The 21225-nt window shown below is 42.1% G+C and overlaps 3 protein-coding genes, 1 long non-coding RNA gene and 1 other non-coding gene across 7 annotated transcripts; 1 reads left to right on the top strand and 4 right to left on the bottom strand.

Annotated features, from left to right (window-relative positions):
- Positions 1-1181: 1181 nt before the first annotated feature.
- Positions 1182-6147, bottom strand: LOC122055345 (cytochrome b561, DM13 and DOMON domain-containing protein At5g54830-like). 2 transcript variants are annotated; one of them, XM_042616729.1, is made up of 3 exons: positions 5826-6147; positions 5167-5299; positions 1182-4344 (listed from the first exon to the last, which is right to left on the bottom strand). In XM_042616729.1, the coding sequence occupies exon 3, from the start codon at positions 4230-4232 to the stop codon at positions 1491-1493; it is 2742 nt and encodes a 913-aa protein (XP_042472663.1). In that variant the 5' UTR covers positions 4233-4344; positions 5167-5299; positions 5826-6147; the 3' UTR covers positions 1182-1490. The 2 variants fall into 2 exon arrangements, 1 of the variants encoding a protein (XP_042472663.1); XR_006132862.1 differs by lacking the exon at positions 1182-4344 and adding an exon at positions 4595-5057 and having other exon boundaries at positions 5167-6147.
- LOC121968959 lies at positions 5126-5217 on the bottom strand. The gene has a single exon (XR_006108464.1). It is a non-coding gene; the product is annotated as a small nucleolar RNA Z223 (small nucleolar RNA).
- Positions 6148-6317: 170 nt separating the features above from the next.
- On the top strand, positions 6318-6672 carry LOC122055347. Its single transcript, XR_006132863.1, has 2 exons — positions 6318-6458; positions 6542-6672. It is a non-coding gene; the product is annotated as an uncharacterized LOC122055347 (long non-coding RNA).
- Positions 6673-7801: 1129 nt separating this feature from the next.
- On the bottom strand, positions 7802-9517 carry LOC122055346 (PRA1 family protein B3-like). Its single transcript, XM_042616730.1, has 2 exons — positions 9376-9517; positions 7802-9309 (listed from the first exon to the last, which is right to left on the bottom strand). Exon 2 carries the CDS (start codon positions 9268-9270, stop codon positions 8623-8625), a length of 648 nt encoding a protein of 215 aa, XP_042472664.1. The 5' UTR covers positions 9271-9309; positions 9376-9517; the 3' UTR covers positions 7802-8622.
- A 407-nt stretch (positions 9518-9924) lies between these two features.
- LOC122055344 (protein DWARF 53-LIKE-like) lies at positions 9925-15206 on the bottom strand. 2 transcript variants are annotated; one of them, XM_042616727.1, is made up of 3 exons: positions 13772-15206; positions 12272-12518; positions 9925-12069 (listed from the first exon to the last, which is right to left on the bottom strand). In XM_042616727.1, exons 1-3 carry the CDS (start codon positions 15082-15084, stop codon positions 10078-10080), a joined length of 3552 nt encoding a protein of 1183 aa, XP_042472661.1. In that variant the 5' UTR covers positions 15085-15206; the 3' UTR covers positions 9925-10077. The 2 variants fall into 2 exon arrangements, with proteins under 2 accessions (XP_042472661.1, XP_042472662.1); XM_042616728.1 differs by having other exon boundaries at positions 12272-12515.
- Between the last annotated feature and the right edge of the window lie 6019 nt (positions 15207-21225).

Genomic DNA, 21225 nt, shown 5'->3' with positions numbered 1-21225 from the left:
ACCGAGCTGAGCCGAATTCTTAAATGTTTGAGTTTGACTTGTTTATAATCAGTTCATGAATTTATTTGAGCTTTTTATGAAACCTCAATCAGCTTAGCAAATTTTACTATTTTATTAAAAATCTCCCCCCTTAACTAACTAACTTTGTTGAAGCCTAAAATGAATTTACGTTAATGTCCTTTTTCCTATTCACACTAAAAATAATTTCAAGATTTATTAGTAATTCCACAAGCGAAACAATCAGTGATCTAGAGTTCGAAATTCAACTGCGACGTATTATTATGAATTTTTCTCATCATTAATTTTCTCTGGTTATTTTATATAAAAAAATATAATTTTCTTTAGTCCCACATCTTAGAATTGATAACACTATGATCAAAGACGTTTGTATAAATATTTTAGACTAACGATGTTAAAAAATATACTTCTATTAGTTTTTTTTTTGCGAACACTAGTATAAATTATAAATTTAAATATTAATTAAAAATTAAATTATATATTTAAATAAAATTATATATTTAAATAAAATTATAACATTCTTATTAAAATTTATAATTTTATTCTAATAAATAAATTTAATATATTTATCTATATTTTTCATAAAGAGAGTGTAAAATTTATAAATTCAATATTTAAATTATTATTTTTTATTTAAAAATAGAGAGTGTAAAATTTATAAATTCAATATTTAAATTATTATTTTTTATTTAAAAATCGATTTATGAATTTACTAACGAACATGTTTACGAGCTAATGAATCGAGTATTGTGAAATTTGAACTTAATTTATTTATCTTAACGAGTGTCATTAAATGAGTTCAAACGAATTTGTATCGAACTTCAAATAACTCATGAATAGTTTATACCTCTAGCGAGCGCTCAGGCAATGTCAAAAATGATGATAAAGGGTCGTCTCATGTGAACGAGCTGGAAACGATGAAGGCATGTACTCGTCATACATGAGCCGGCGTCAGTGGCCTCCAAAGCAGTAACCGACGGGGGAAAAAAATCATCTTAATTGCATGGATTTAATTTGAAGCCACATCTTCTTTCTTCGCTGCTGAAGAAGATACAATTACAAAGGAAGAACTTATTCTTTTTTTCCCCTTCCCTGTTTTTTTCTTGTGTTGGAAAGAAAACTCGATTTAACACCTGACTCCAACTAAAAAAGTTACACACTGATTAACTCAGAGAGGCCTCACTGAGTCACTGGGCACGAATGTATTGAAACAAATGCAAAACAGGCGTCCTTTCAAAATTGTATCAAATGCATGTCACAGTTTCATATTGCAAATATAAAAGAGAATAACAAGGAGGAAAAGCAAATAATCATTTCTAACTGTTCGGTAAGCTGTTGTTGCATGATGTCTTTACAAAAAAATATAACTGTCTTAGGCAAAGGAAATCAATCGGCATGGCGCCCTCTTCTCTATACATTTAACATGATGGCTGAAGTATTTCTGTGTGTTTCTTTGTGTATAAAATTGCATTCTATCTGTTAAGAGGTTCGAGTTGCACTTCCATTACCACCGACATTGACGATCGAGACACAGGTTTAGTAGTAGCAGTTCTTTCGTGATGCAACAAGTCCAGTGAATCGTCTTCATCGCTGCTCCCCAGCACCCATTCACCTCTTAAAGAGCTCCTATCGTTTTGCCTTCGCTTAGCCTCGGAATACTCCAAGTACATAACCAAAAGTGCAAGAGCTAAAACCCATAATATTAATGCCCAAGTAAGACCCTGAACATTCTCGCTGCCATATCGATGTCCCAAGTGCTTCATTCCGCTGATCAGTGCAGCAACTCCGACTACAATGGCAGATCTCCCTGTGATTACATGAAAGTACTCCCAGATTGTTCTTTTGGAAGACGCCATCTCTTCCTCCGTCGGTTTTTTGGGCCGTAGATACGCATTTATCGGCTGGGCACATGCCAACAAGATAGCAGCTACACCGAATTTCACATGCACTATGCTTAGATAGAAACCTCGAAGCTCAGCAGCTGCGAAAAGAAGACCGAGTAACATGATAACTATTCCAGAGTACTGCAAATAGACATGCAACTGATACCAGCCATCGCCCTTTATATGCTTCAAATACCTCGCCGCCAATATTCCCCCCGGAAGAAGCATGCCCCAAGCCACAAACATCATAAACCCATGAACAGCCAAAACCGGTCGCCGATCCTGCTCTACCTCTGCAGATCCTCTCAACAAAAGAACCCTGACCGGTCGATTGCTTGTAGCAGAATGCATATTCTTTTCACTTAGATTATCCTCCGACCAATGGGAGCCCATCGCCCAAATAACTTTAAGAGGAGTGGTCGGATCAATGATATTCTTGCACTCTATCTTTCCGTTACACGAAGGGGATAGAGGACGAGTGAACTCGAATGTTATGATTCCATTTTCTTGACTGCATGTAGCAAAGGTTAAATTTTCAGAAGTTGGGTGCACATGCATCGCATCTTTGCCGTCGATCCAGTAAGTGTCTACATGACCTTTTCCGTCGAGATCTATCCAACCGACATACACATAGCTGTTGATCATTCCATTTCCAAATCCAATCGCAACATATCCACTTTTCTTCTCGCCCCGAGCGGCAACAGAGATAGAGCCTTCAGATAAAGTCCAGAAAAAGGAGACCTGTTGATCATCCAAGAGAACACTGCTACTGTACATGTCTGAAATACCACCATCAACTACCTGAACTTTCCAACCCATTTTCTGCTCAAACAAGGAGTGGTAGTAAACTTGATCCGGCGTATTTCGATCAGGTGACCATTGTAATTCTGTTGGGCTGGCAAGGACACCCTCAAACTCAGGTCCACCGGCATAGATAACCTCAGTCATGCTATGCAATGTTGCATTACCACCAATTGGATTGGAAGTGATGTAAAGAGCCACATCGTGCCCGGCTTGAATAGAGAAAGTAACTGGCACACCTCTTTCAACTCTCAGCAGTGGAGCCTCCTTCTTGTTGATATAAAGCACTTTCGAAGGATTTGGAGGGTTTGGGTAATGCAATGCTGGCCCTGATGTGATGACGAGCGGTGTTTTTGCATCGGCAATGATAAGATCTTGATCCTCTTTATCTTCGGCATCCAGAGGCCCGAAGCAATCATCCATCTCCTCGGATAAATTCAGGGAGAGATAATTGTAAGTTGTTTCTATCTGACCACCATGATTTTGAGGAAGATAATAAGGCCTGAGGGAATCAGGTGGCCTCAACAGACCTAATGCCCAAATCACGGTCATGTTCGCTGTGATATTCACCGGCACATCATACTTCTCATCGACAGAGACTAGAGGGCGCTTGTACCGGACAAATGCTACCCCATCTCTCCGATGACCGTAGATCAATTCGGTATTGTTAACAAGTCCAATTGGATCTGATCCTTCGTAGATTGTATCAGGACAAACACCTTCGACCTTGCCATCCTTGTTAAGAAGACACTCACTAAATTGTGTAATGTAGTAATCTTCAGCAAAGGGCATACCTTCTTCGGTGAACCCAGAGACAGTAACATCTGAATTGAGCATATGCGACGGCGAACCAGGCTTCGCCCACCCAAAGCTCATATAGTACTCTGAGCCAACAGCTGCTTCTAGACCGACCTCGACGGAGTCCGATTCAGGGTACAGCGTCCACCGAACTCTAAATCTGGGAGATAACGTGAGGCAGTTTTCGAACATGGTCGGCTGGTGATGGATCCGGCTCTTGTTCTTCATCATCTCGACCGGCGGATTGGCGGCTGGAGATGGGGCCGGGGAAAGATCCGGGCTTGGGGCCACGTCGGAGTCGGTCTCGTTCTCGGAGACGTTCAAAAGGGCCACATGGCCGAAATCCGAGGCGGTGGCCTCATCCCAGATGGCGAGGACGGCGATCTGGTCCCAGGAGGCGTTGCCTGACAGCTTGACGGTGAGCGACTCGTTGCGGTAGGTGTGGTTGAGGGGCATGTCGGAGATCGGAGAACCAAGCGTCAGGTTGAGGAAGTCGTCCCCGGCCGCGCCCCACCACCGGACCCGGTCCGATCCGGCGAGCATGTCGAAGCCACGGACGGAGAAGGAGCAGGCGTCGAGGACCCGGACGACTCCGCGAACCTGGTGCTGGACCATGGCGAGGTCGGCCTCGAGGCCGCCAAGCGTAGCGTTGGCCCTGCAATCGTCGGCGGAGGAGGCAGCGGCGCCGGCAAGGAGGAAAAGCAAGAGGAATAGGATCGGCGGAGACGCCATGGGGAGGAGGAGCCGGATCCGCGAGATCCGATCAAGATCTGACAGAAGAGGAATTGGGAGGTAGGGTTAGGGTTTGATGAAGGTGACCTCCCCCATGTAGTGGTCGCTGTTCCTGCGAACGAAAGAGCGGAATTTGGTTAGCCTTCTTCTTAATCAACGATTATTATTTAATCTTGCTTAAGAATGCAAAATATGAACAAATTCTTATTTCCAAATAAATAAATTTCGAAAAGAGTTGTGGAAAGAAATATTTATCGTCCAATTTTACTTTTTAGATAAAAGATATTTGATTTAAAAATTGATTTTTGTTTTTTAAAAAGAAATGGTCGGTCTAGAGTGTCTTGTGCTAAAATAATTTTCTCTAGTCGTCAAATATTAGAAAAATAATTATAAAATGTTGCTTAACAAATAGACAACAACAAAAAGGTTATTCCATTCACATTCCACACTAAAAATAGGTAAAAAAGAATTGACTAGTCATTTATCTCATCGACTAAATTTGATCTAAAATAACCACGGTCAAACTCCGCCGCCGCAAACGATCTACTCCGGCGACGCAGGGGGAGACATGATGCCGGAATTTAAGCGGCCGAAGAAGACAGAATCAACAGTGGAGCTCCAGCAGGACTTGGCGGAGCAGATGGCGACGGCGGTGACGAACGTAATAGCAGAATCTCCCTGTTCTATTGCCGTTGATGTTGTAAAATGGAAATCTTTTGCCAAGAAATAGAATCTCAAGAGTCGAGAAGTGAAATTTGTGGGAAGAATCATCAACGGCGGCGGTTCCGACAATGATAGAGCTCAACGAAGATGTCAAACATTTAGCTGAGGAATCCAATTAACAGACACTGAAACGATATCTAGAAACAAAAGAAAGGGCGAGAAACAAGAAAAAAGGACTCAGATTTGAACAGCTTCATCGATCATCAATTACCTGAAGCAGAACTGGCTAATTGAAACTGTAATGTAGTGATCATCGCCGACTTCGAGCAATGAATTACAACTGCAGGTTCATATCTCTACCATTTTCCCGTTTGTTTCATGATTTATAAGGTCCGATCGATCGCCTGGGCGAAAGACCCACAAAAGAAGCTCCAACAATCATTTTCGAAGTGCGGATAAGTTATAATCTCAGCCCAGATCGTATCGAAGAAGCTTCATTTCATGAATAAGATAAACAAGAAAAAAGGTTTTACAGAAGAGAATAAGCGTCGAGGAAGAATAGCCCGGATGTTCGAAACTGAGAAAAATCTCTAAGAAGGAAACTCAAAGAGGGAGAACAATGAAACGAATTCAAACTCAAAAACTTGGCATCAAATCGAACAAAAATTAGTGAAAAAGGTTCGAGATTATGTAAAAAAAAAAAAAGGAGTGAAAAGAGTAGGAGGCTCAGATTCGCCTTTTATCGGACATCGGGTGATCCCAGCCTGGGAGGTAGGCATCCATGGCTGCAGCGGTTGCTATAGAAGCCATCCGAGCTGCCTCCTCACCATGACCTCCTCTTCCAGTTGGGCGATCGAATCCGCCTTCGTTCTCAGTTCATCATCATCGCCTCGGTAAGCGCAAGAGAAAGGGTTTTTCGACGGACATTACTTGAGAAAAGAATCATCGGCAATAGGGGACAGGAGAGACGAGGAGGAAGCAGCAACCCTTTCCAAAACACCCATCTTCTTCTTTCTCCTCCTCCGCCGGCGCCGCCGCAGGTTGCCGGAGGTAACCGAAAACCCTAGGCGACGCCGCGGCCCTCGGATGCCTCATACTTAAACTAATGAGTTGGGTAGAAGAAGACAACTCTCTGTTTATTTATAGGGTTCTAGCAAAAGCTTGATTTGGGCCAAGGCCGGCCCAATTTAGCAGGCCCGAATTAAAACCTATAAAGGCCGATGTAAAACGTATAGAGATCAGGGTTCAGGAGAAGCTTGCTTCTTCCTTCTCTCTCCTCTTCCCCTTCTCTTTTTCTTTCTGCTTGAGGCTATGAGGAAGAATGGAGGTGCTCAAGGACGGACTTGAACGATCATCGACGATCTCGTCCCTAGGAAGCTCCAGATTCCGTTCGGAAATGATGAGGGTTTCGGCAGAGTAGCTCGGACGGCCGGCACGGCAACCGCTGCCGCCTTCCCTAACTCTTCCGGTCGGATCGGGGCGGAAAAAGGGAGCGAATGTCGCAGGATGCTTCGTACTTGTGTTCGAGAAGATGAATCTGAGCCTCTTTCCGCCCACAACCTGGTTTTTTACTTACGGTTCCAGGTTTTCTGTGAGTTTCTGGGTTTTCTACGATCTCCTCCCTCAGAGCGCCAGTTTCTGATCAGGGGGTTCGGCGGAGCAGCTCGGATGGCCGGCATGTCAACCGCTGCGGCCGTCCCTAACCCTTTCGGTCGGACGGGGTGGATATAGGGAGGGATGATCGAATGCTGCTTGCCTGCTTCGTGTCTGTGTTCGAGAAAAGAAGAATCTGAGCCTCTTTCCACCCGCAACTTGATCTCTACTTGGATCATAGATCTGGGATTTGACAAAGTTTCTTCATGTTGAATCCTTTGTGGTTTTTTAAACTCCGGATCTTTGTTTGTATTTTCTGCTGTCTTTACGTGGTCTCTGCTCGATTTGGGGTTTTCTATGTGTCGGCTCTGATTTGCATCTGTTCCTGTTGCCTGAGGCGATGATGAGCTTGCCCACTCTATCTGCCCTTTTCTTCCTCTTCCTCTCCCTCTGGATCTCCCCCACTGTTTGTGTGTGTGTGTGTGTATATATATATATATATATATATAGAAAGATGGATAGAAAGATGGATCTTAAATAGGAAGCGACATGGATGGCCTGCGGTTTTTTGAAATGGACCACGAGGTGTCTCTAGCACCTCTCCAGGCAACCGTCGCTTTGATCGCAAAGTGGAGTGGAGAATGACAACGCACGGGCGTGCCTGAGCCTCTTCGTTTTTGATTTTTTTGTTTTTTTCCTGTTTGGAAAACTCATTCTTCACCGGCTCGTTTCTTTCGTACGATTTTCTTCAATTGACTCGATTAAAATCATCTCTTCGACACGGCCTTAGTAGTGCTGGTTTTTGTTTTCTGCGGTTCACTAAGCTTCTTTTTGCCGGTCATCCTTTTGCGATTTGTTTTTGCTTGTTCTAGTGGATCACAACACAGATATGTTAATTGATTGTTTGCCGTGGAGTCCCCAAATATGCACGAGCCGCCATTTGTGTCATTGTCGAAAATTTTTTGCAATGTGAAATACTATTTTTTTTTCTGTATTCATGACTATCTTGTTCTGGTGATATGCTGTAAAGTTTCACAAATCAAAAATCTAAATTTATGGGATGATATGTTCGTCTGTGCTTCAAATACAACAAGACAATGGCCTTAGGCCTCTTTTTCACAGAGGGCTAGGGTGGGAAGGAAAGAGAGGAGAAGAGATGATCCTTTGAGAAGTTAGATAATGAGGTAGTAGTGATTAAATTGTTCATGACTTTACTCCTTTGTCTCATAAGTTGAGCAACATTGCACCTACAAATGAGTTTCTCTGATGGAAGTTGTACCCATTTGGAAAAAGAGAGAACAGAATATTCATTATTTTGAAATTCAAAATTTAATTATATTATATATTCCTCTAAGCAACAGAGACAAGAAGGGTAAGATAGGATTGAAATTTCTGCCTAATTCTACATAAAGTGAGCTCATCTCTTCCGTCAAGTTTTAAAATTTTGGCTTCCTATCCCAAAATAGAGCAGGAGAGACCACCTCCTCAGCAGCTATCTCATCACCGTCGGTGGCGGCCATGGGAATATCCAAGTCCCTAAGCGATTCGAGGACAAACGCGCACTCAACAAATCGCTAGTCGGAGTCTTATCGCTATACTTGAAAGTTACTCGAGTAAAAAATTGCTCAACCAGAGATCAGGAGGAATCATAAGCTCAGATAATTTCTCAGATTGTCTGACAGCTCGATCTCGATGAGGGAGCACAAGTGAGGAAGGACACAGTTCTTGGGGGAAAGAATGCATAATATGTAGAAGCGATTGAAGCATCGAAAAGTATTGTCCGAGCAATCCATGAAGGAATTTGCAAGAATCATCATCCAAATACAAAAAGAATGACGCGAAGTAGCTCAACCATGCGTACATGATCAGCAATGATCAATCTATGTGGCTAAAAAAAAAAACAAGAAGATTGATCGCAAAAAATAAGACATTAGGTTCAAAATAGAGTTTGGAACAGTTGAAGTATACATCGAAGGTATCGAATTATTTGTTAAATAATTAAATACATATATAAGCATCCAAAATGAAAAATTTTACCTAAAAATGATTTTTGAAACCATATAAAGTGATTGAATGACAAGGGTGACATGATCTAACCGCCATGGTGGAAAGCAGAACCCATCAGATCTGGGGATCAGACGCGTACGGGGACGGCTGCCGAGGCGGCGGACGAGGCGGCTCCGCCGAGGAAGGACAACAGCCCGGTGGCGCTTCCGGGCTCCTGCTCGTCGAGGAACAGATCCTCCGGGACGCGGAAGGCCCCGTGGGCGGCGACTATGCCGGCGCCAGCCACGAGGGCGGAGACGATGACGGATCCAACGGACGTGAGGAAGATGACGAGGACCGAGAGGAGGACGAGGCCGCCGAGGGTCTCGCGGTCGGTGAAGGTGCGGCCGAAGAGGACCAGGGGCGGATCGGAGGGGCGGAAGAGGTACAGCAGGCACCAGGCGACGAGGAGCGAGAGGAGGACAAGGAGGGAGAAAGGGTTGGTGACGAGGGAGACGGCGAGGACGACAGCGATCACCGCGGCGTAGTTGACGCGGAAGTAGGCCAGGTTCTTGCGAAGTCGGGAGGTGGCTTCGGAGAAGGACTCCGGGCGGGAGAAGGTGGACCGATCGGCGAGCTCGGACCAGGGGCGGCGATCGGAGAGGGAGCGGCGGACGGAGTCGTTGAGGCGCGAGAGGAAGACGCGGACGGCAGGGGCGGCGGCTGGTTCGGATCCGGCGGGAACTGGGGTGGAGAGGGGCAGCGAAGGCAGCGGAGCAGGAGCGGAGGAAGCCATCGGCGAAGGGAAGGGGAAGAAAGAGGACGAGATGCAGATCTGAAACTGAAGCCGAATTAATAATTCGGGGGCTTTGCTAAATTTGGGTGGCAAATTACACTTTACCCCTCCAAATCTTTCAAAATCTTCATTCACCGTTGAAAACCTGCCTGTTACTTTGATGTTTACTTCGATGGAAGGAGCTTGCCCTTCATGAAAGAAAGAAAGAATGATCGACTTCGCTTATAACTTGTATAAAAAATAAAGGTGGATATATTCTTCATGTGGAGGTAAACTGACAGCCATTTTGTACCTGCAAAGGAAATGATATCTTAAAAGTGTAAAACTCCAGCAAAATAATAACAAATTCGATCTTATATTCCTTCATCTCATTTTGGGACTGATGATGAAGGAGAGGGGGTGAACGAAATCATCCTTTGCTTCATTTAGATCAATTATTCAAGGGGAGTGTGATATAGTGTTTGGTCAACAGAAAACTACTATAAGTTACCTTCATGAACAAGTTAAAGCAGATCTCCATCAACCAATGCTTGCTAAAACCAGACCTGAAACAGACCCATAAAATGTGAGCAACTAATCCAAGAAGAATACCTTGTTGAGCAACAATTAGTGCTTTTTAGTCATTAGAATCAGAAACATAAAAGTACCACTATGTTAATCTGGATAGCTACAATCACTTCCCTGAAATTTAGACTGCTTTCAATTTACAAAGATAGGTGATAACCTGATTATGCCCTAGAGAAACAACAGGATCAACAACTAAAGAGGGTCATACACTCATACTTCTTCCATAAGGAAAGCTACATGCTATTGTTTTACAAAACTCAACAAATTGTCACTTAGGATGATTCTTGAAGGAAGAATAACTCTGGGTGCATGCTCCTCGACAAGAGCATCCTCACAAACTAATTTAAGAGTGTTATTGCTTGATTGGCTGTTCTTGTGCTTTATCTCCGTGAAGCTCCTGCCAAGAACCTGCTTGAACCAATTATCTAAAGGTCTTCGATCTTCCAATGACCAGGCTACTGCAAGTAGCTCCTCCATGACCTTTGGATCAATCTCCAACAAGGAGTCTGAACCAACAGCGCTTTGAAAGATTCTGTTTATATCTTTCAAAATATCATTGGCAAGGACATCAAAATCAAAAGGCATAAAGTCTATTGTTGCATCAACTTGGTCGCAGAATTCTTTGATCCACAGCTCCGAGTTGTCAGATACAGAATTTTCTTTGCGACTACTAGAATCATAATCATCATCAGAAGCATCTGTCTCAACCTCTTCAACAGGGAGATTCAAATCTAAGAAGCCCTTAGCCATTGTGTGCGCTCTTTTGCCAGACATCGACTTTCCAAAGTGCCTATCACAGTAATCATCAGACAAATTGGCTTTACGCTTACTTGAAGAAGATAATTGTAGATATACTTGACTTGTTATGGGTTTTTGGATAGTAGACTTTGAACTACAGCAAGTCATCTCCTGATATGCTTCTGAGTAAATCTTCATCTGCCAACACTGAGCTGCCAGAACAGTCTCCTCACAGAAACTACTGCAATCCTTTCTCCGAGATAAGTCTTTAGCTATGGTTCTATTCCAAGTCAGGATAAATATGGCATTGTTTATGCTAAATTCCCTTCCATGAGAATCAGAAAATTTTCCAGTATGTATGGCCTGAGATAAGCTGTTCTGAACGATAAAATCAGCTTTATTGGCATTTTCAAGGAAAACAACAGCATTTGGTCTCTTGCCCAGCTCCCCAGCAATGAAATCAGCATGCAATTTCCCTCTCACTTGCACATTTTTTTCAGTGACCTCCTGTTGGGTGCATATGGTACTAGGTCGAACAACACCATCCTGATAACTTAGATCAATACAAATTAAGTTATCTTTGCTTCCATGTAATAATTCTGATAGTGCCTCTGCTACTCTCTTTTTACCCATCTTATCAGCACCACGAAAATTGAGCCAAATGTCCCCTCGCAGTCTTCCACCACGACGCCTTTCATCAATTTTACAACGGAATATGGCTTGACTAATAGCAATAGCTGCTTCTTCTTGTCGGCCAACTTTATCAATGAAACTTTTACAAAATGATTTGTAGCTACTCAGCTCAATATTTGGCTTTGTACTACCCGAGATTAGGAAAGGGGGTTTGCCATAAGTAGAAGCACAGCCATTTGAGATTTGTGAAAATGAGCGGATCGGATGGACTGGATAGGCACTCTTTGCCTGGTACTCTTGAATGCCGGAGCAGGAAAATGATGCAATAGGAACATCTGATTCATTTCTTTTGACAGTATCAACTGAGGGCAAGCAACTTGACATTTTCTCCATGTGACTTTTTTGAACATCCCTAGCAGGTTTTTCATCACTGGAAAGGGACTCTGGGAGGCTACCCAAAACCAAATCTATTGCTACTGATGTTATAGAGGAAGGGGAAGCATGCTCATCACCCTGGTGATAGGGGAGATCCACTCCACGAAGCTGTTCACTTTTGGAAGATCTGACCTGGAGTTTTGATAGAAGGTCACTTTTTCTCGATTCCATAACTAAAGGCAATGAGACACTCTGGTTGGCCATGGTGATTGTCTGAGTGCCTAGAGAGATAGATAGTGAATTGCCAAGAGTTTGAGATTCTTCAGTAATTTTACTGGAGGTTCTATTTTTGCTAGAAACATTTGAAGTATCTGCAGTGCAAGGAATTTCACGGTAAACATCAGTTTTTGTTGTTCGGCAATTGTGGAGTTTCTGGCACACTTCATTCCACTTCTTTTCCAGTTCCATAGTTTTAGCATTTTTAGTCTGCAGTTGAGAAAATCACATGATTTGAATCCAAAAAACAAACAAACAAGTTGATTACTAAAATGTATCTCTCACTTTTTTTCACACCACACATGGTGATTCAATGAAATTTCTGAATCAGTTATTGTCATGGAAGTGAACTAAGACGGCTTCTTAATTTCCTAGTACAGAGAACAGACACTAATATTATTAGAAAACTCACCTGCTCTGCATTATATTCATTGTTCAAGCCAGTTGTGCTGGATTTCTGCAGCCAAAAGGGCAAGGTATCTTTTTTCCTTTCATAAACTGAAGCTGATTGTCCCTTGAGAAAAATGGAAAGTTCTTCTTCATACTTATCATCACACAGTTCACAGCGAGATGCTGGTGGAGATACACTGCTGCCAAGGTCTTTAGACTCACATGCTGTAGAGTAAATGCCTCCAAATGGAACAAATGACTCCATCCTACTGTGACATAATGCAGCATGGTTGACATTCTAAGAACAAAACTGTCTAAACGTTATAAAATGCAAATATTCCAGAGAGTGAAGTTTCACCACAACAAAGTTTCCAACAGAGGAAAAAAAAAAAAGAAAAACCATTAGAAATCACCATAAACCAACTAAAATGTCTCACACTCAATTTTAAGAACAACTCGTAGTACTGCAGCAAATCTAAACTAAAAGTTTGCCATCCATGCATTTGCTTAGCAAAGCCAAGGATCTATTGGAAAACTTGTCATCTCAATTGTGCCAAAAAAAAAACTGAATGGACTACTAAGGGGTAGATCTGTCAGATTTAGACACCATAGGTTCCAGGTAAACGTGGCGCTAATACTCAAAATGGTTGGCAAAATCAAATCTTTCTTCAACAATTGAGATAGCAGACAATGATAATTTCTTCTCTGCAAATATTTACTTGATTACACCATATTGGTGAAAAATTCTAGGCAAGTGATGGCTTTTTTTTCTCCTTTCAGGATTTTTGGCACAATGTAATGAAGCAAAATGAAAGTCAGGTAAAGCTCAAAGGCATGTGTAAAAAAGAGACCATTGTAAAAGAGTAAAAGATTAGGTTCCGCTATGATTAGATCTTTTCCTTACTAGGATTGGAAATGAGATTTTCTATCAAAGTCCTAATATAGTTTTTTATTTTAAAAACAAAAAATTTCTTGAAATTAAAAGTAATGAAAGATCATACTATCACATGGGAAATTCTATACTCTTTTTAAGTATTCTAGCAAGCAATGAAGTAGAAATTTCAGGACAATCTGAAGTGTCTGTCCCAAGTCAAGCTCTATTTTTGTTTTCTAAAAGAGGATATTATTTCCTTAGATTGAGTCCTTTGCGCTAAAGAAAAAAGAGAAAACTACTTGCTCATCATATGCTAGACAGTAGATGAATTCGCAAACTTTTTTCTCATTGGCAGTTTAATCTAGAAGTTATATTTTATTGGATGTAAACTGTGTGCCCGTTGCAAAAAGTTGATAGCCAAGAGGCGTGCTGACTAAAGAACCTATAAAATTGTTAAAAAGCTAGACTTCGAATGTTGTCCATGGCTTAAATTCACATATCAAAGTATGAGAAACCCTAAAGTTCGCTGAAAGCACAGAGCACATCATGAAAGGTCAGCTAAGCATAAGACAATCAGCTAGCAGAATAATTTCACCATCATCATATATCACAAACACGAACCAAATTGATAAGAACTAATTAATATACCTGCGAGGTCTTGGAAGTGATGAAGCCATCCCACTTCTCACTGAAGTGATCGGCAAAAGCTGCAAGTTCCAATCTTTGTCCAACAATGGATGCCTAGACAGGAACTTCATGTATGTTTCATATGTCGCAGACCAGGCCATCACCCACAGCCTACCTTGGTAAACATCGAGCAGCCTTGTGAGCTCCGAGACCAAACGCCTTTCGTGCTCATCACATTCAGTTTTACCTTCCACTATCTCCTTCAAATCTCCTATATTCACCACCAGTCCGGGCATCGTCGCTTTCTTTCCCAACTCCATCAGTCTAGCGTCGACGGATGACAGATCACAACGGTCAGTTTTGAGTTCAGCCACCACCTTCTCAAGGCTAACAAGTTCGATTCCACGAATTTCCAGAGGCAAGATCGCCCAATTCTGCCGCTCAATGGCTTGGGTGAAGTCTCTGCCTGCCTCGGCTGCCCCGACTCCTATGAGCATCGGGTTCCTTGTGATTCCTTTCCGGGAGAGAATATCGCCAACCCTTCGGCAGTAATCGTCGCCGCCGTCGGAGGAAAGCTGACCGGCCGCAGGGGCGAAGGGAAAACCGATCCTCCTCGAAGAGATCGGCGCCTCGAATCCATCTCCGGCCGAGAAATTGCACAAGAACAACGGCGCGCACTTGGCGGCGTGAGGGAATCGGAGGATGGTCGGAGGGGGGCGGATGATGGCCAACTTGATGTCCCCGCTCCGGAATCCCGCATCGTCGAACACCCGACTAACAATAGGGTCATCCAATATCGCAAGAATCAGCTGCTGCATCTCCACCTTCACTCCGGAGAAGGTTGACGCCACGCCGGCGGCGGCGTTCTGCTGCTGCTGCTGCTGGTACAAATGGAAACTCTCCGGATTCCGCCTCTGGTTCGCCTGAGACCTCTTTATCGCCGCCATCAACGAGTTAGAAACGGGTGGTCCATCCCCGCCCCCCTCCCTTTGACCCCCCGACGAAGGCAGCCGGTCGAGCGCCATCCCGAAGCAGCGCTCGAGCACCTTGAGATGCATCCTGGGAGAGCATGCCGCGCTCCGCGTGCGCGAGAGAGCATCGCGAAGGAGCGAGCAAGAAGGCGACTGGCCACCGGATCCGGCTCCGGCTCCGGCTCCGCCGGCGGATTGGAGAAGGAGGGCGTATACGACATGGAGGGAGGTGGTCTGCGCGTGGTACCTGAAGCGTGCAGCGGCCACCGCCTCATCAAGGGCGGCCGCCGCCTCCTCCGCCAGGCAGGCGCGTGCGTTGCTAACCGGCGTCGGCATCCCTTTGCGGCCTCGGCCAAGGACCATATACGAATAAAAGTTCACTTTACTCCCAATATTAAATTACTCCCCTTCAGTAATATTATAATCTCTGAGGGTCTCTCCATAAATAAAATAGTACACCAACCCCTCGACCTTCAACGACTCCCACGAGTCGCTTCGCTTCGTTTGCTTTAAAAGGAAGAGAGCATCGACAGATGGCAGCGTCCCATTGGGCCACGATCGAGCGGCCGGAATATCAGACCCAACGGCCGAACCGGAAAATCCGAGAACCAAATACCGGTCCAGTTCGACTCAAATAATTGGAGTCATTCGGGTCTATTTTTTCCCTTAAAAAAAATCCAGATATCCGGCTTGAACGGATCTAGTCCGATCCGACAAAAGTTCCCAAATGATTATCAATTTACAATTGAAAAGCACTCGCGCAAATTATTCAATTTAATAGAAAAAATCATTACAATACGTATAGTTAAACTTCAACTCTTAAAAATCTGATTGGCCGCTTGAATGATTTAATTTTTGCACCATTGCTCGAAGCGCTCGTGTTTACCTTTTTTATTCTTATGGATAAATATGGCAATGGTTCCAATTTATATTATATTCCATATCATTTATTCTCATCCTCATCTTCATCGAGTATTCCAATTAATTACCTAATCAATTAAAAAAAATCTTTATTGATTACCCAATCAATAAATAAGCAGTAAAATGTGTAGAGCTCTAAACGAGCTTTGTTTCGTATTTAAGATCATCTCATTCTGATATCCGAGTCAAAAGTTATTATCTTCGAAAGTTTGCTACGTCGAAACTTTCTCGTTTCATACTAACTCCTTGTTGGACTTACGACCGTCAAGTGTCCGGTCAACCTTTGACCCACTTGGACTTTCTCTTTACCAACTTTTCGTTGAATATCCGATCAATAAGTACGATTCTCCTTGACCTACTTGGATTTGTCTCTTGTCTAACCTCAATTAGGACTTTCCTTTGCCAATGTGTAGTCCTCCTTGATCCACTTGAACTTTTCTTTACCTAACCGCTGTTAGGATTGTAAGTACCCCGTGGTAGTTTTGATGTGGTCAATCGAGTTAAGTTAGGTCTTATTTGTGTTTGATATCTTGTGTCTAAGTGTGCAGGAGCTTAGAAGTATAAGAAGTCGAGTGAAAGATGTAGCAAACAAGAAGGATGGCACGGGAAGCGAGTCGATGGGTTTGGTGCATTCGAGGGACAAGGTACTACGGAAAAGTACACTGGTGGATGAGAAGGACATGTGCGACGTTTGACGGACGAGAAGTCGGGGAGGAAATCTGCTCGAGGAGAAGGTCAGAGTTGAGTTTGGGTGAGCTCAATTCTAGTTAACCCGAGCATCACCTAGGCGAACAAGATCAGTTTGGAGGCTGATCTGCTTCATGGAAGGTGTCTCCAAGAGACTTGGAGGCACCCTCACACATTCGTATGGAAGGTTGATCTACTTTATGGAAAGCACCTCCAATGACTTGAGAGACAACTCGCATGAACAGTGCGAATGTGTTGGATCAAGACGCACATGAGAATGGGGGGTGAATCATGTGATTTTCAAATCTTATCTATTCGGTTTTAAAAGAATAGAGTGTGAACGCAACGGAAAAGAAAAATATGAAAAGCAAGCAGAGAAGAACACAAGCGATTTACTTGGTTCGGAGCCTTCGGCGACTCCTACTCCAAGACCCAGGTCCGTGGACTTATCGATGGGTGATTCACTATGAACCTCTTCTGGTACCTCCGGAAGAGGGAATCGAAATATAAAGGAAAGTTATAATAAGTGTAACACCCTGCAGTTGTCCTTTTGTAATAATTAATTACACAAATCAAAATTTTACCGATACTTTTTGGATTTGAAGTGAGAGCACTGTTAGAATATATACTAAAAGTCTAGCTTTTTGTATAAACATTTATTTCGAAATAAGAATCACATTGGTCAAATGTTTACATTTATATGCTAAATGTAATTGTTTATTTAATTTATATTGAATATAACATTGTGTGTGGTGCCACACAGAAGATCATATTATCAGTTCCTTATAAATTATAAATAGTTGCTCACAACCAAGATGGAATGGGACAAACCATTGAAATGATTGTAGTGTAATATGGTATTAGTTTATCTTGACTATAAAATTACACTAGTACACTCTGAGTGTATTGAGCAGGACCATTTGAGGTTGTTGTTTTAATACTGACTGTAAAAAAGAACAGGACCTCTGTTATTATGGAAGTGTGTACTCTTAATCATGATATAAGAACAAGCACGTATACTTAATATTTATTTTTTTTTAATTTATCAAAGGGTGAGATTTAGTTTGTTAAATCAATATGCCCGATAAGTTGTGAAATGATATTATTTATATGGTGTGTTGTTGATTATAGAATGAAATTGTGTCCTAGTGATCTAGATTGATGATGTCCCCTTGAGGAGCTCATAAGGATTGTCATGTAAACCTTGCAGGTAGACTTAGTCCGACATGACAATAAGGTTGAGTGGTACTACTCTTGGAGCTAGATATTAATTAAGTGAGTTGTCAATAACTCATTTAATTAGTGGACATTCGATATCTTAAACACAGGGAGACTAACACACTCATGATAAGAAAGAGCCCGTATTGTAATATGGGATTAGTGCGGTAGTGCAATAATGACTCTTTAGTGGTATGAGTTATTATTGATGAACTTGAGTAGGGTGTTCGGGGCGAACATGGAAAGCTCAAGCTCATCAGGAGACCAAAACCAATTCTTCCTCTCGGTCCATGTTGTAGCCTCTTATTTATAAAGTCTTATATCTACCCAAAACCCAGCTTCTTAACCAATCTTAAGGGTCAGTCACATCCTTGCTTGGAGCCCAAGTAAGGGGTCGGCCAAGCTAAGCTTGGAGCTCAAGCTAGGGTCGGCTAAGCCTTGCTTGGTGCCCAAGCAAGGGGTCGGCCATATCATAAGAGAAAAGGAAGTTTTATTAAAAATAAATTTTGATAAAATCTTTCCTTTTATGATGTAATCCACATGATTTTAAAAGAGAGTTTTAAATTTTAAAATATTTCCTTTTATAGCTTTTCTACAAAGGATTAAAAAAGAGAGATTTGAAATCTTTCCTTATTTGTAGTTATCTATAATGTGAAAGAAAGATTTTAATTTTTGATAAAACTTTCCTTTGTAACCATGTTTTTAAAAGATGAGTCTTTTATAGATATCCATAAAGGGATTTAAAAGAGAGAGAGATTTTAATTTATAAAATATTTCTTTTATAGCTATCCACAAAAGGGATTTTAGAAAAGAGATTTTAATTTTATTTAAAATCTTTCCTTGCTTGGAGCACAAGCTTGTGGCCTGCCATGCCATGATAGAAAAGGAAGTTTTATTTTTTGTTATAAAACTTTCCTTTTTTGCAATCACCAAGGATTATAAAAGAAGAGCAGGTGGTGCCTTATGGTTGAACACATCTCTTATTCCTCTTCTCTATTCCTTGTGGCCGGCTCTCCCTCTTCTCCCTTTCCTCTTCTTTGTGGCCGGCGGCATCAAGCCTTGGAGAGACATTGGTGGTCGGTTGCTTGGAGAAGAAGAAGAAAGAAGTGAAGAAGGTATTGCATCCTAGTATCCTTTGGTGGAAGGGGGCCGAAACTTGGAAGCAAAGGAAGAAGCTTGGGTGGATTTTGTCTTGGTAGATCGTCGCCCACACGATGTCCAAGAGAAGGAGAGGAATACAACAGAAGATCAAGAGGTCTATAAGCCACAAAAGTTATAACTAGTTATTTATTTCCACATCATAACTATCTCATCCTTTTGTATAGATCTTGAAACCCCAAACACAAGAGATTATCGATTTTAGGCTATCATTTTTGTTATCGATTTTATTTTTTGATTTCATATTTCGATATTGTGTTTCTATTGAGGTCTCTGTATTTAAACCTAGTTTACTGTAAGAAGTTAAATATCTGATTTCTTTGGAAGGCTTTGTCTAGGAAGTGGTGGATGATCCTATATCCAAGAAGACCTAGTGTCTTGCCATGTTTAACCTGGAAGCCGATCTTTGAAATAGATATTTAATTAACTTCTGTAATATGGTTTACCTTATGAAGAACACATCAGTTAAACTTGGAGTAAAAATGTTAAGTATCGTTTCCAATCCAAGTTTAACTTCTGAAGGACAATTTGGATTAATAATGTTAAGCATCGTTTGCAATCTAAATTTAACTTCAGTAGAGCACATGGGTAGCTAGGATAGTTCTATACTTGTACAAATTTTTGTACAGGGGAACTAGAACGGTATTCCGAGTAGCAACCAACAATTGGTATCAGAGCTAGGTTTTACCTTTGTGTGTTTGGTTTTTAGTTTAATTATGCGCATGTTATACATATTTTAGGCATGAAAATAGTAGGATGTGCAAATAGATTAACTCTGTGGTTGCAGACTCTAACTATTATGACCTATTGTGATTATGTGTGATTGGACCCTCGAACATGTTGAGGGCATTTTATGTGTGTGCATGATTATATCTATTAAATACAGTAGGAGCTGTATTAGTATTAGGATTTTACATTTTGTTCGATCTAGACTCTATGTACATTCCATTGTAGAATATAGGATCAATATATGTAAAATTTCATTTTTTTTGTCGCGGATCGTATCTGTCACGCCCCCAGAGGAGTCCCTATCGATAAAATTTCGACAGCATCTCCCCTGTACCGATGACAATATGAAGCAATATACATACACAAATAACATAATAACATATTCAACAGCCCACACGGGTAGATAAGTGTTATACATACACATAATAACATAATAACATTATTAGCGCTATCAAAATTGTTATCAATATTTTTAAAATAAGAGTTTAATAAAAAAATTTTGCACTTTATTACAGAATTTATTGTTTTAACTTTATGTCGATTTATCCTATCTTAACTTGGATTGCTTATATCAAAGAGGGAGAGAATGTTGGAACCCCAAGGTTGTTTTGGTGTGATCAACAAGTTAAGTTAGGTCATGTCGGTTTTTAACCTTGTGTCTAAGTGTGTAGGAGCTTAGGAGCATAGGAAGTCGAGCAGAAGACGTAACTAGCATGAAAGACGGCACACGGTGCATCCGAGGGATGAGGCGCTGTGGAAGAGTACATCGGTGGACTAGAAGGAAGCCTGCGGTGGTTCCGAGGGACGAGAAGCCAGATCGGAAGACTGCTCGAAAAGCAAGAGACGCAGCTAGGGAGAAAATCGGCACGGGGTGCGACCGAGAGATGAAGATTGCGGATGAGTACGCTGACAGACGAGAAGAAAGCACACGACGATTCCGAGGGACGAGAAGCCAGAGCGGAAGCCTACTCGAGAAGACCGGAAGTTGGGTTCGGATGAGCCCTATTCCAGATGGCAGAGATCACCCAAGCGAGCGGAAGACTCGGACTGAAACGAACGGAGCCGGAGTAGAAGACCCGGGTTGAAAAAGTCAACAGGGTTGAAAAAGTCAACAGGGTTGACTTTCCTAGCCGAGGCGCCCGGAACTGTCCGGGGCGCCCGAAACCCTTCCGGGCTCTCGGATCGAATGTTTATCCAGATCTCTGTCAAACCGAGATTTGTGCATTGTGGATAAAATTTTATCCCCCCAGGGCATCCAAAACGTTTCGGGGTGCCCGGACCAAGGCTATAAATACAGCTTTGGTCCAGAAGCTTCACAAGAACTCAAAGAATTCATTTCCAACACTTTTAAGTTTTCATTTAGAGTTTAGCTTCTTTCTTTGTGCACTTCATTGCTGTAAGAGGCTTCTCCGCCTGAAGGAGATAGTTAGTGTGACACTTTCCTTGGATTAACAACCTCCTCGGTTGTAACCAAGTAAAACATCCTTGTGCCTCTACTTTCTGTTTTAGTTTATCGCTTTTCTATTTTGCAAGTGTTAGTTTAAGAAAAGTCGAGAAGAGTTTTCATTTTATTATTTTTCAGGTTATTCAACCCCCCTTCTGAAAGGGATCCGTGGCCGGCTTGAAGGGGGCTTGGATAGATAGCACCCCTAAATTCTCGCTTCTTTCTACAATGTTAGTGCGCAAGCGGAAATACAAACAAATAAGTAGAAAGACTAAAACTAAGAAAGGAAATGCAAACCGCTAACACGTTCGTTTACGTGGTTCAGAGATAACTTGTACCTACTCCAC

Source organism: Zingiber officinale, chromosome 3B, assembly GCF_018446385.1.
Source record: "Zingiber officinale cultivar Zhangliang chromosome 3B, Zo_v1.1, whole genome shotgun sequence".
Lineage (NCBI taxonomy): Eukaryota > Viridiplantae > Streptophyta > Magnoliopsida > Zingiberales > Zingiberaceae > Zingiber > Zingiber officinale.
The sequence above is the reverse complement of the archived record's forward strand: the minus strand, read 5'-3'. Positions and strand labels throughout refer to the sequence as shown.